At 34.2% G+C, this 15,248-nt stretch overlaps 1 protein-coding gene across 1 annotated transcript; it reads left to right on the plus strand.

Annotated features, from left to right (window-relative positions):
- The first annotated feature begins 46 nt into the window (after positions 1–46).
- Positions 47–11,845, plus strand: nudt2 (nudix (nucleoside diphosphate linked moiety X)-type motif 2). The gene is made up of 3 exons (XM_062063185.1): positions 47–185; positions 4,715–4,841; positions 8,178–11,845. The coding sequence occupies exons 2-3, from the start codon at positions 4,715–4,717 to the stop codon at positions 8,486–8,488; spliced, it is 438 nt and encodes a 145-aa protein (XP_061919169.1). The 5' UTR covers positions 47–185; the 3' UTR covers positions 8,489–11,845.
- The last annotated feature ends 3,403 nt before the right edge of the window (positions 11,846–15,248 follow it).

Below are 15,248 nucleotides of genomic sequence, written 5' to 3' on the forward strand. Positions count from 1 at the left end.
CTTGCTTTCAAAAAGGTTGGTTTCCCCTGTTCTAGTCCTACGTCTGGCAACACAAAGCGGAACTCTTTATTTACGCTTCTCATTTCAGCCCGGACTCATTTGTCACCGTGCAACGGTGTTCTGCGTCTGCGCGCCGGTGAGAAACAAGCTACTGACAAAACAAGAAAGACGTCGTTAGTTAAACTGTAAGTTTCATGTTCCTTTTCTCCGGTCTCTCATAACTAATAACGCCTACATTTGAACTCGCTGGGGTGAATTGAATGCATTCATTTAGCGCTCTATCTGTATTTTAAGTTGAGCAGGTCCATGCTAGGTTTTGATTGATTGATTGAGACTTGTATTAGTAGATTGCACAGTACAGTACATATTTATTAGTAGATTGCACAGTACAGTACATATTCCCTACAATTGACCACTAAATGGTAACACCCCAATAAGTTTTTCCACTTGTTTAAGTCGGGGTCCACGTTAATCAATTCATGGTCGTGCTTCGCTAAAAGAACACTTGGTTAACTCAACCTGAAAGCTCTAATATGTTATTTTGTATTTTAATCAAACACATACTGCATTGTAAACACGTTTTAAAGGTTTGCCTTTTCATTAAACAACAATAACTTAAAAGTTGTATAGTCGTAATGCAATTTGGTAATACTTTACTGTAGAAATGGGCAAACTAAGGCCCAGGGGCCACATGTGGTCCATTAATCTTTTCAATCTGGCCCGCCGGACTTCTGATTGATTGATTGTTTGAGACTTTTATTAGTAGACTGCACAGTACAGTACATATTTTCCATACAATTGACCACTAAATATTAACACCCCAATAAGTTTTTCAACTATTTTAAGTCGGGGTCCACGTTAATCAATTCATGGTACAAATATATACTATCAGCATAATACAGTCATCACACAAGTTCATCATCGGAGTATATACATTGAATTATTTACATTATTTACAATCCGGGGGGTGGGATGTGGAGGGGGGTTAGGTTTGGTTGATATCAACACTTCAGTCATCAACAATTATTGAAACAGTGTAGGACTGACTTGGTAGGATATGTACAGCAAGTAGTGGACAGAGAGAGAGAGATCAGAAAGCATAAGAACAAGTATATACATTTGATTATTTACATTTGGTTATTTACAATCCGGGGAGGTGGGATGTGGAAGGGAGGGTGTTAGTTTAGGGTTGAAGTTGCCTGGAGGTGTTCTTTTAGTGCGCTTTTGAAGGAGGATAGAGATGCCCTTTCTTTTACACCTGTTGGGAGTGCATTCCACATTGATGTGGCATAGAAAGAGAATGAGTTAAGACCTTTGTTAGATGGGAATCTGGGTTTAACGTGGTTAGTGGAGCTCCCCCTGGTGTTGTGGTTATGGCGGTCATTTACGTTAAGGAAGTAGTTTGACATGTACTTCGGTATCAGGGAGGTGTAGTGGATTTTATAGACCAGGCTCAGTGCAAGATGTTTTACTCTGTCCTCCACCCTGAGCCAGCCCACTTTGGAGAAGTGGGTTGGAGTGAGGTGGGATCTGGGGTGGAGGTCTAGAAGTAATCTGACTAGCTTGTTCTGGGATGTTTGGAGTTTAGATTTGAGGGTTTTGGAGGTGCTAGGGTACCAGGAGGTGCATGCCTAATGGAAAAAGGGTTGAACGAGAGTTCCCGCTAGAATCTTCATGGTGCTTTTGTTGACCAGAGAGGAGATTCTGTAGAGAAATCTTGTTCGTTGGTTGACCTTTTTGATTCCCAAATATTTGTTTAAGACAGGGGTCACCAACGTGGTGCCCGCGGGCACCAGGTAGCCCGTAAGGACCAGATGAGTAGCCCGCTGGCCTGTTCTAAAAATAGCTCAAATAGCAGCACTTACCAGTGAGCTGCCTCTATTTTTTAAATGTTATTTATTTACTAGCAAGCTGGTCTCGCTTTGCCCGACATTTTTAATTCTAAGAGAGACAAAACTCAAATAGAATTTGAAAATCCAAGAAAATATTTTAAAGACTTGGTCTTCACTTGTTTAAATAAATTCATGAATTTGTTTTCTTTGCTTCTTATAACTTTCAGAAAGACAATTTTAGAGAAAAAAATACAACCTTAAAAATGATTTTAGGATTTTTAAACACATATACCTTTTTACCTTTTAAATTCCTTCCTCTTCCTTACTGACAATTTAAATCAATGTTCAAGTAAATTTATTTTTTTTATTGTAAAGAATAATAAATACATTTTAATTTAATTCTTCATTTTAGCTTCTGTTTTTTCGACGAAGAATATTTGTGAAATATTTCTTTAAACTTATGATTAAAATTCCAAAAAAATATTCTGGCAAATCTAGAAAATCTGTAGAATCAAATTTAAATCTTATTTCAAAGTCTTTTGAATTTCTTTGAAAATTTTTGTTTTGGAAAATCTAGAAGAAATAATGATTTGTCTTTGTTAGAAATATAGCTTGGTCCAATTTGTTATATATTCTAACAAAGTGTAGATTGGATTTTATCCTTTTTAAAATATGTCACCAGAATTCTAAAATTAATCTTAATCAGGAAAAATTACTAATGATGTTCCATAAATTATTTTTTCAAAAAGATTCGAATTAGCTAGTTTTTCTCTTCTTTTTTTCGGTTGAATTTTGAATTTTAATGAGTCGAAATTGAAGATAAACTATGTTTCAAAATTGAATTGTCATTTTTTTCGTGTTTTTTCCTCTTTTAAACCGTTCAATTAAGTGTAAATATCATTAATTATTAATAATAACATAGAGTTAAAGGTAAATTGAGCAAATTGGCTATTTCTGGCAATTTATTTAAGTGTGTATCAAACTGGTAGCCCTTCGCATTAATCACTACCCAAGAAGTAGCTCTTGGTTTCAAAAAGGTTGGTGACCCCTGGTTTAAGATGTAAAGTGTAGCTGCCATTATGATGTGCACTCATCTTTTCTAATGACCCTAAGTCTTCTACTATACTAAGTCTTTACATGCTTGGAATCTGCATGATATGCTAGTTACTATGCTCATCTAATTAGTTACTATGCTCATCTAATTAGTTACTATGCTCATCTATAATTAGTTACTATGCTCATCAAATTAGTTATGTTCATCCAACTAGTTACTATGGTGATATAATTAGTTACTATGGTCATCTAATTAGTTACTATGGTCATCTAATTAGTTACTATGGTCATGTAATTAGTTACTATAGTCATGTATTTAGTTACTATGGTAATGTAGGTGACCGCAGCTCAGAGGAGGTACCAAGCAGTGTGGGTGGGGAGTGTTTCCACAGAGTGTTTCCAGAGTGTGAAATGTGGGTGTCAGGGACAGACGTGGAAGGAGATTTTTACAACAAAGTTCTAAAGCTTGGTGATACATCACATATATCAGATTGTAGGTGGGGTTTTTTTACCCTTCATGTTCATATTTCGCTGTTTGTTGCATTTTTGTTGCATTTCGCTTGATTGTAAAATATGTGGATGGAGAGGGGGTGTGACGTTCATATGTTGTCAATATTCAGTATTTTATCCTTGATAGTTAATATTGTAAATCCCATATTCTTTATTTTCGTGTACATTCTGGGTGTCTCATTCAGTAAAAAAATGTAAAATTCCATTCTGTGTTTTAAGGCGGTCTGTCATAATATTTACAGCTTTCAATCAGACATTATTGTGAGGTTTTGTATTAGTGTTCCTAAAAATAGATATACCGGCCCCCAGACACATTTTTTTCTCCAAATTTGGTCCCCGAGCGAAAATAATTTCCCAGGCCTGCTTTACTGTAACATCATTCTAGCTTTGTGCTTGCTGGTACTGTTAAGTCTTTTTAAAATAGTTTGTTTACAATCTGATATTTGAAACTTGCCACTTGGGTTGCTTGAAATGTAAAATCAATACCTAAATATATATTTCTCTTGTATTTCTTCTTTATATCCAATCATAAAAAAACAAGACATAGGTTAACTTGGTTTCTGTCTTCGAAGATGGTTAAAATAAAAAAGTACATGTATGTTTGTTGTCATAACTCAACAATTATAACAGCATTTGGTGCGACTACAGCGAACTACTATACTGCAAATAATCCTGAATTCTAGTGCTGACCCAAACTCTGATAGTTAGGCCTTTCACAGGTCTGCAGGGTTTCGTTAAAAAACTTTAAAAGCCATTAAATTAATTATGTGAAAATGAAGGCTTTACATGGCAATAAAAACATTAAATACGATGTCCTGAGGCATTAAAACAAATTCCTACAATTGCAATTGGCAACAAAACACAACACCCGACACAGTTTTTCTAATTAGGGAAAAATTTGCACTTTAGGATGTTTTTTTGCCAACAAATGTTGAGTCCATTTTATTTTGATGTTTGTTTACCTATTGACCTTTTAATTACAATGGTTAAAAATACAAGAGTAATGAAAAATGTGTTTATTCTGTTTTGAAATGGTTACTTGCATTATATAATTTATTATATATAATGATTTTGGTAAAAAATAATGTAAAATGTTCAACTATTCAACATTATCATTGTCAAATTCTTACAATTGTGTCTGACAAATGTACGCTTTTGACTAAATGTATCAAAGTGATGTGCACTAGGACATGGGCGTTACATTTGTTTAAAAATAAGTTGCGTTAAGAAGCAATAAATTAGATCTGCTAATACCTGCAGGTAGAAGTGTGGATCTTTCCCTTCCAAAGCCAAGCCTTTTATTCCCTCTCTCCCACCAGATGGCGCTGCGTGCCTGTGGGTTCATCGTGTTTCGACGTCTGGCAAACTGTGCTCCGCCACAAGACAACATCGAGTACCTCCTCTTGCAGACCTCCTACGGGCGGCACCACTGGACCCCACCTAAAGGTATACAACTCTGCTTAACTCACAGGTGTCAAACTCAAGGCGCGGGGGCCAGATCTGGCCCGCAAACACCTGGAAATGATATGTGTCAATAAAGTACTTCATATTTTCTCACTAAATGTAATGGATTTTTTTCATTTTGACAGAAAAAATATATGTACTGATATTACAGTATATTATCATACTTTCCAAACAATTTTTGTCTAAATAAAAATAAATACTTAAATATCTGCTTGACTTGTGATTTTACAGCAAACTACCCATCAAATTAATAAAAATGACAATACATTTTCTGGTGTTCTTTGCAGCATTTTACTGTAAATTGAAAAAAACTACCATTTTTTTGTGTTAAAATTCTGTTGGATCGAACTGCCAGCTTTTGACTGTAAATGGTTGTTTTTAATGGTGTATTACTGTAAATCAGGGGTGTCAAACTCATTGTAGATGGGGGGCCACATGGAGAAAAATCTACTCCCAAGTGGGCCGGACTGGTAAAATCACGGCACGATAACTTAAAAATAAAGACAACTTCAGATTGTTTTCTTTGATTAAAAATAGAACAAGCGCATTCTAAAATTGTACAAATCATAATGTTGTTGTTTTGGTTTTTTTACAATTACCTGTTGCGGTTAATAGTATATATACTTCATTTGTCGTTATTTATATTTTCTAAATAAAGTATGTGATAATGTTTCATCAGTCAACTCATTGGTGTTCATTTTCAATCTATCAAGATAAAATAATTACATCAAAATCAAATTACAGTATGTTATCTATGTAGTTTGATCATTTTCCTCGACTGATGTACTAACATCATGTGGTTTATTTTGTACATATATAGCATCATCTACAAAGAATTGCTGTTGCGACATCCAGTGGACACATTTAGAACTAGGGGTGTAACGGTACGTGTATTTGTATTGAACTGTTTCGGTACGGGGGGTTCGGTTCGGTTCGGAGGTGTACAGAACGAATTTCCACACGAACAACAATAAAGTAGCCGCCTAAGCTAAAGTCTTAATAAGCTGCTCCGCTTCCTTCTGCCTGTCTCTGTCAGAACTCCACCCAGCATTGTCCCACCCACACAACCATCTGATTGGTTACAAACAGAGCGGTAACAGCCAATCAGCAGTGCGTATTCAGAGCGCATGTAGTCAGTGTTTAGCAGGTAATCATCAGGCAGCGGACTCTCCCCAAATGATAATAAACACCTCACAGTCAACTACTAGTAACATCACTATGAGCCCGTTGACCTTCTAGAAATATAATAATTTGCTTTCAGCGTAACGTTAGCTCATTTTGCTGTGTGTGTGTGTGTGTGTGTGTGTGTGTGTGTGTGTGTGTGTGTGTGTGTGTGTGTGTGTGTGTGTGTGTGTGTGTGTGTGTGTGTGTGTGTGTGTGTGTGTGTGTGTGTGTGTGTGTGTGTGTGTGTGTGTGTGTGTGTGTGTGTGTGTGTGTTACAGACAGCAAAGCCCTGTCTGTCTGTTATTTCAGTTGACCTTTTTCTGTGTTGATTGAGCTGTGTTGAAGCAGCAAAAAAGGACATTATGTTAAATGAAGAGTTTCTGTCTCTGATAGTTGATATAATAATGTAAGTGCATCATTAAGCCTACATGAACTCCATGGTGTTCAGGGATGAATGAATAGTCTCTCCTATTGCTATTGTACTATTTTTTCAGCTATAGTTACAGTAATCATTAGTAATGCAGCAGCCTAGTTTTGAATGGCAGGGTCCCTGCTATCACATGTTGATAACAATATAATATTTACATAATAAAAATCAACTTCAGACTTCCCAAATGCTGTAATAAATTAAGCATGATGAGTTGACTTGAAACTGTTTAATGTTGCACTTTTTATATGTAGAAGAAAAGTTTTGTCATTTTATTTAATCTGAGCAACAACTTGAGGCAGTTTAATGTTGATTAACGTGGGCAGAATTATTATAGTGTTACCAATGTTAAAAGGATAAAGCCATTGTTTACAAATTTGTTGAATAAATAACCCAAAAATGTATAATTTGTTGTTTTCTTACTGTACCGAAAATTAACCGAACCGTGACCTCTAAACCGAGGTACGTACCGAACCGAAATTTTTGTGTACCGTTACACACCTATTTAGAACAGCTTTTTTTTGCATTCAAAAATTTCAGGGTAATTTTTATACTTGGCAAACTCATCCCTCGGGCCGGATAAAACCTGTTGGCGGGCCTGATCCGGCCCTCGGGCCGTATGTTTGACACCCCTGCTGTAAATGGAAAGACGGTATACCGTATTTCCTTGAATAACCGCAGGGGCGCTAATTAATTTAAAACCTCTTCTCACTCCTGCGTTTACCAAAAGCATGCGGGATTGGCAAGCATGCGTTAATTATTTTAAAACCTCTTCTCACTCCGGCGCTTACCTTATCATGAAAAGCACATTTAATAAAAAAAACGTTATTATGGTCTTACCTTTAGGTATAAATGAGTCCATGCGCAGCTCCTATAGAAGTCTTCCTTATCTTTCTTCAGTTTTAAAAGTCTCTCTGTCTCGATGGAGATCTTCCTTTAAGTATTAACTCCTGCTTCGATTGAAAGCCCAGTTTAGAAAACTGTTTTATTTTAGATATGTAATCCTCCATGTTAAAAGTGCAAGCAAACAATGGCTCCTCACTCTTGCTGCTTGTTGTCTTCTTCTGCAGCGCCAGTCTTCTGCAGTACCAGCAGTCGCAAGAAGGATCACTAGCGCCCTCTACCACCAGGAGGCGGAAGTCATTTAATGACTCATATTTGACCCGGCGGAAGTGCCAAGCATGCTCTAATTATTTTGCGAAACGAGTTTGACCCGGCTGTAATTCTAGGCAGGCGAATACTATATTCCCGGCGGCAATTCAAGGAAATACGGTATTTGTTTTTACGGTAGAAAAACTGGCGACTAAGTTGCCAGAATAAAAAAATGACTTGTACGGTTTTCCATGAACAATATAATGTTGTAAAAAGCAATGTCAATTTAAAAGTAAAATTCTGGCAACTAAGCTGCCAGCTTTTTCCGTAAACCCCCCCCCCAAAAAAAACGTGGTACTTTTTTTCCATTTACCGTAAAGTGTTGTAAAAAAATAAATAAATAAAACACTATATTTTACAGTTAAATTCTATAAATGTAAAGTTTTTACTGTAAAACGGATAGTCTACTTAAAACAGTTGATATAATTAATAATGAAATCCAGAGGCAAATTCATCCATTACATCATACATGACTGCCATGTGGCCCTCCATGAAAACCAGTTTTGACACCCGTGGCTTAGCTCATCCAACTATGAAACAGTTTTTTATTAAATGAAGAACCTGTTCACCCTCAGGCCACGTGGACCCGGGTGAGGATGACCTCACCACAGCTCTCAGAGAGACCAAGGAGGAGGCGGGGCTTGGCGCGGAGGACCTTCAGGTGGTCGAAGGCTTTCTGAAGGAGCTGCATTATCAGGTGAGAGGTGGCCCCAAGGAGGTTCTGTACTGGCTGGCCGAGCTGAAAAACCCAGGCACCGAGGTCACTTTGTCCAGCGAGCATCAGAACTACCGCTGGGCCCCGCTGGAGGACGCCTGCGCTCTTGCTCAGCACAAAGAGATGCAGGACACTCTGAGAGCTGCACACAGACACTTAAACAAGAAGTGAGTGACACATGCTCAGTGCGGACCGCAAACTTCTTCATGCAATTTGGCCCAAAGCCTCTTAACTCTTTCACCGCAATTATTATTCTGAAAATCAGAATTAGGCAAATATGTCAGTCTTAGAACAGGGGTGCCCAAAGTGCAACGCATTCTGAAAATAGGAAAAGATCAAAAGTGCAATGAAAGAGCTGTAATGTATCAAGGAAATGTTGCAATTGTGACTCTAATAACAAAAGGCTGAAATGTAGAATGTTGTTTTTTTTTACTTTAAAATTGTCATTGCTCAAAAAATAATACAAATGTATAATCCGTGGACATATCTGAAGTGGATTTAGAGATTTAAGCATTGAGAGTAAAAATAATATATTGTATTTTCTGGACCATAGGGCCAATGAGCGGGTCTATTCAGGATAATAAGGCGCATTAAAGGGGTCATATTATTCAGATTATTTTCTACATGTAAAAGACTTCCTTGTGGTCTACATAACATGTAATGTTTGCTCAAAATGTTGCATAGATGATGTTTTACTCATCATCTTCAACTCACTTTCTGACAGTCTCTTCAGGATGCGCCGTTTTGTGGGCGCTCTTATTTACGTGCCTCCACTTGGACAGTGTATTCTCCTTGGTGTAGCGTGCAAGAACGGGAGTGGAAGAAGTGTCAAAAGATGGCGCTAACTCTTTTAATGACATTCACACTTTACTTCCATCAATAACGGAGCAGCATCTCCTCATCCGTGGCTCACTAGTGCAACAACAACGCCCGAAATGTGTCCCGTGACCGGAACTCTCTAATAACTAAAGTTCCTTGGGTGAATAATGTAAACTCACTACACCGGTATGTTTTAGTGCTTTCATGGTGAGTTTACTGACAGATATAAGTAAGAACTTTACACTACTTTATATTAGAAATGGTAACAGTGGAGGATGAATGTCCCATAACAAGAAGATAGAGAAAAAGAAGAAGCTTATCCACTACGGCTTCGGCGTGGACTTGCGCAAATTTTTAGGACTTATGCAGATCCCAAATACAGATCAGCAGGTACCAGAAGTTAAGAAAAGTTGCTTTGGCATAATATATATATACCGTAATTTCCGGACTATAAGCCGCACCTGACTATAAGCCGCACCAGCTAAATTTAGGGGAAAATACAGATTGCTCCATATATAAGCCGCACCCGACTATAAGCCGCAGGGTTTTGATGTGTAATTAGCGTAGTATATAGGGGTTCCTGCTACCACGGAGGGGATTGTCGGGACAGAGATGACTGTTTGGGAACGCAAAGCGTCCCATTTATTAACAATAAATCTTTCAATCATTCAATCAAACTTTCACATCTTTGACATGGCGAACAGCATTCGTGCAGAGTACAAATAATACAACGGTGCAAAGTAATACAAAGTGCTCGCCTGTACGTTGTCAAAATAACCAGCCTATGAAAAGTCAGTCTTTAATCATTGTGTCATCGTCTTCCTCCTGTGTACTAAAACCACCGAAATCCTCTTCGTCGGTGTCGGAGAAGAACAGGCCGTATATAAGCCGCACCCTTGTATAAGCCGCAGGGACCAGAACGAGGGGGGAAAGTAGCGGCTTATAGTCCGGAAATTACGGTACATATATATATATATATATATATATATATATATATGTCTTACCTTATACACTCACCATAATAATACTCCTATGTTGAAGCACAGTACAATCCATCAAGCGGTGTGGCTTCATAGCTTACCAAAGTCCTACTAAAACATTTTGATAGATTTTTGAGCACCGTGTGTAATGTTCTATATTTTCAATGGAACATATCAAATTTGGCTTTGTTTACTTGAGTCAGTCTACACGTATCTCTTATGTGTGACTGCCATCTACTGGTCACACTTGTCATTTCACCATGTACCAAATAAAATAGCTTGGCGGTCGGTAAGCAAAACCAGAACTATGCCGTACATTAGGCGCACCGGGTTATAAGGCGCACTGTCGAGTTTTGAGGAGAAAAAAGGATTTTAAGTGCTCTTATAGTCTAGAAAATACGGTATATTGATATATGACTCATGTTAACACTTTCATGATTGGGGGTCTTTTGGATCCTTGATATCCTCTTGTCATTGTTGAAAATAATAATGAATCAAAATCAATGTTATGAATTATTTACCAATTTAATTACTTTGCATCAAATATTAAATTTTTAAAAATGTTTGGGGGAAATATTGCATATGTTGTGTTTTTGCCATAAAATAACTTAATAAATGGCATACAACATAACAAAACAAAACAAAAACACCCACTTTATGGCAACGGATAGTCCTGAAGTTGATCTATACATATTTAAGTGTTGGAAGTAAAATAAATGTTATAATGAGACTTATTTTTAACACATTAATGACTGAGAGCCTTAACGTTCACCACAATTGAGGACAGCCCTATTGGTTACAATGCATGTTGTATTGGTTTTGAAAATGAAAACACTCATAATGGCCCCCGCATGCTTTCATTTTTCAGTGTGCGGCCCTCAGTGCAAACAATTTGGACACCACTGTCTTAAAATGGTGCCTTCAAGGTGCTACCAACAACTGACAAAAATATTTTTTTATAATTGCTGCTACTGTATTTCTGATTATTGATTACTTGAAGACAACATCTCTGTTTTTAAATAGTCTGTTGTATGATTTCTCATTGCTCATATCCTTGCAATTATGATTGAAACTGAAATGCCAAATAAGAAATAAAGGAATGTACTTTCAACCATAAAGTTCTAAAATGGCCATATTAAGTTTATCTGTTGGCAGCTGTCAGTAATATGAATTAGATTGGGGCAAATATAGTATGTATTGCTGCAATAAGGAGATAAAGAAAACGTTGAATCTGTCCACAAGAGGGAGACAAAAACAAGAAGTAGAACATGCCACAGGTATGAGGTGTGTCACTCTTGTTAGACCCGCTCTTATGTTATCTCTCTGTGGACTTTTTTTGTCCTTTCTATTCATTTCTGCTGTGTTTTTGCCAATCATTTTGTTGTTACTTCATTATATAGTATTTTTTCTTGTTAATTTATATTTCAGTATCCAATTATTTCACATGCATTTACTCAATACCACAAATCCAAACAGGATAAATAACAACGTCATTATTTAAAGGGCATAAAACAATCAACTTCAGTCTTAAACTAAAATACCCAACATGTAATGTTGTTTTTGTTTGTTTTTTAAACCTTTGAAGGCCTTTCCATCAAATGATGTATATATGAACATTTGCATAACATTTGTTATTTTACTGATTTGAACCTTTGACGTTATTTGATCAAAATGGTCAAAATAAAATAAAAAATGTGTCTTTGAAGATGAATACAATTGAATTTGCATGTAATGTGATAAAATAAACAATTGCAGGCCTCATATTTTAACTTTTTAAGGTCAAGGCAAGTGTTGCCTTAAAGGAGGGCTCATATTTTAGGGCATCAAGGCAAGTTGGAAAGGCACCAAGGCAGGGGCTCCAAAGCGCATATATATATATATATATATATATATATATATATATATATATATATATATATATATATATATATATATATATATATATATATATATATATATATATATATATATATATATATATATATATATATATATATATATATATATATATGTGTATGTATATATATATATACGTATATATATATATATATATGTATGTATATATATATATATACGTATATATATATATATATATGTATGTATATATATATATATACGTATATATATATATATATATATATGTATATATATATATATATATACGTATATATATATATATACATACATATATATATATATATATATATATATATATACGTATATATATATATATACATACATATATATATATATATATATATATATAATGTGTGAACATTTCTTATCACGGTTATTATTATCGCGGTAACGAAGGGAATAAGCGGTAGAAAATGGATGGATGGATGGATTTTAAATGTGCTCAAATTTTTCAAAAACTACTTACACTGAAATCTACAGAGCCCCTAAAGCAGTTGTTCTTAACCTTGTTGGAGGTACCGAACCCCACCAGTTTCATATGCACATTCACCGAACCCTCCTTTTTTTCCAAATTCAAGACAAAGTTATTATATGTTTTTGGTAACACTTTAGTATGGGGAACATATTCTAAGTAACAAAGACTTAATTTAGAGTTATTTGGTTAGGGTTAGGGCCAGGGTTAGAGGGTTAGGGTTATAATAAGGCCATGCCGAATAAGGCATTAATAAGTACTTAGTAATGACTAGTTAAGAGCCAATATGTTACTAATTTGCATGTTAATAAGCAACTAATTAATGGTGAGTATGTTCCCCATACTAAAGTGTTACCATGTTTTTTTACTGGTGCACAAAATGAAGCGTGCATGAACATCACCTTGTTCAAACAACAAAACCAACACAGTGCATAAACTCACAACAAATGACACACCTGCAAATCAGTCTGACTTCTGCTGTTGCCGTATCCGTAATACGCCGATAGGGAGAAGTTTGTATTTACACGATGAGTCTGAGTCGGGTGTGTCTTGACCTCCGCTGAACCCCTGTGCCCGACTCACCGAACCCCGAGGGTTCGATCCAACCCAGGTTAAGAACCACTGCCCTAAAGGGACATGGGGGAAAAAAAACATTTTTTAGACATATCTCGTGCGCAAGAGAAAGTTTCTTGTTCGCAAGAGAAAGTTTCTCGTGCGCATGAGATACACGTCTAAAAAAAATAAAAAATTATAAAAAATGTTTTTATTGTTTTTATACCTTTTATAAAAACTTTCTCATGCGCACGAGATACATGTCTTAAAAAATATATATATATACTTTTTTTTTTTTATAACTTTATAAAAACTTTCTCGTGTGCACGAGATACATGTCTAAAAAATTATTTAAAAAAAAAAAAAAATGTATAACTATAAAAACTTTCTCGTGCGCATGAGATACATGTCTAAAAAAATTATAAATGTTTTATTTTATTTATAACTTTATAAAAACTTTCTCGTGCGCATGAGATACATTTCTAAAAAAAAATTATACATTTTTTTTTTTTTTTATAACTTTATAAAAACTCGGGCGCATGAGATACATGTCTGCAAAAAATTATATATTTTTTAAAAAATTTTTATAATTTCATAAAAACTTTCTCGTGTGCATGAGATACATGTCAAAAAAAAAATTATAATTTTTTTTTTTTTATAACTTCATAAAAACTTTCTCGTGCGCATGAGTTGTCTAAAAAAAAATTATACATTTTATTTTTTGTTTTTTTATAACGTTTTAAAACTTTCTCGTGTGCACGAGATACATGTCTAAAAAAAAAATATATATAAAAACATTTTTTCCATAACTTTATAAAAACGTTCTCGTGCACATGAGATACATGTCTAAAAAAAAATTATTCACTTTTTTTATTTTTTTTGTAACTTTATAAAAACTTTCTTGTGCGCCTGAGATAAAAAAAAATTCTACATTTTTTTTTATTTTTACAACTTTATAAAAACTTTCTCGTGTGCACGAGATACATGTCTAAAAAATGATTAAAAAAAAAAAAAATGTATAACTTTATAAAAACTTTCTCGTGCGCATGAGATACATGTCTAAAAAAAAATTATAAATGTTTTATTTTATTTATAACTTTATAAAAACTTTCTCGTGCGCATGAGATATTTCTAAAAAAAAATTATACATTTTTTTTTTTACAACTTTATAAAAACTCTCGTGCGCATGAGATACATGTCTAAAAAAAATTATAAATGTTTTTATTATTTTTTTGTAACTTTATAAAAACTTTCTTGTGTGCATGAGATACATGTCTAAAAAAAATGATACATTATTTTTTAATTTTTTATAACTTTATAAAAACTTTCTCGTGCACTCGAGATACATGTCTAACATGTTTTTATTTTTTTATAACTTTATAAAAACTTTCTCGTGCGCATGAGATACATGTCTTAAAAAAAATTATTTTTTTTTATTTTTTAAACTTCATAAAAACTTTCTCGTGCGCATGAGATACATGTCTAAAAAAAATTTTTTTTTACATTTTTTTTATAACTTCATAAAAACTTTCTCGTGCGCATGAGATACATGTCTAAAAAAAAATTATACATTTTATTTTGTTTTTTTATAACATTATAAAAACGTTCTCGTGCGCACAAGATACATGTCTAAAAAATATATATATATATACATTTTTTTTTCCCATAACTTTATAAAAACTTTCTCTTGCGCATGAGATACATGTCTAAAAAGAATTTTTAATTTTTTTTTTATAACTTTATAAAAACTTTCTCGTGCGCATGAGATACATGTCTAAAAAAAATTATTCATTTTTTAAATTTTTTTATAACTTTATAAAAACTTTCTCGTGTGCATGAGATACATGTCAAAAAAAAAAATTATAATTTTTTTTTTTTATAACTTCATAAAAACTCTCGTGCGCATGAGATGTCTAAAGAAAAATTATACTTTTTTTTTTTTTTTTTTTATAACGTTTTAAAACTTTCTCGTGTGCAAGAGATACATGTCTAAAAAAAATATATATATAAAAACATTTTTTCCATAACTTTATAAAAACGTTCTCGTGCGCATGAGATACATGTCTAAAAAAAATTATTAATTTTTTTTTTTATAACTTTATAAAAACTTTCTCGTGCGCATGAGATACATGTCTAAAAAAAAATTATTCACTTTTTTTATTTTTTTTATAACTTTATAAAAACTTTCTTG

Source organism: Entelurus aequoreus, linkage group LG01 (genome assembly GCF_033978785.1).
Source record: "Entelurus aequoreus isolate RoL-2023_Sb linkage group LG01, RoL_Eaeq_v1.1, whole genome shotgun sequence".
Taxonomy (NCBI): Eukaryota; Metazoa; Chordata; class Actinopteri; order Syngnathiformes; family Syngnathidae; genus Entelurus; species Entelurus aequoreus.

Excerpts from the sequence above, each read along its gene's own strand:
- nudt2 (XM_062063185.1), top strand. The coding sequence starts at position 4,715 with ATGGCGCTGCGTGCCTGTGGGTTCATCGTGTTTCGACGTCTGGCAAAC. Across the intron at positions 4,842-8,177 it reads CCACTGGACCCCACCTAAAG|GCCACGTGGACCCGGGTGAG; the intron begins GTATACAACTCT and ends GTTCACCCTCAG.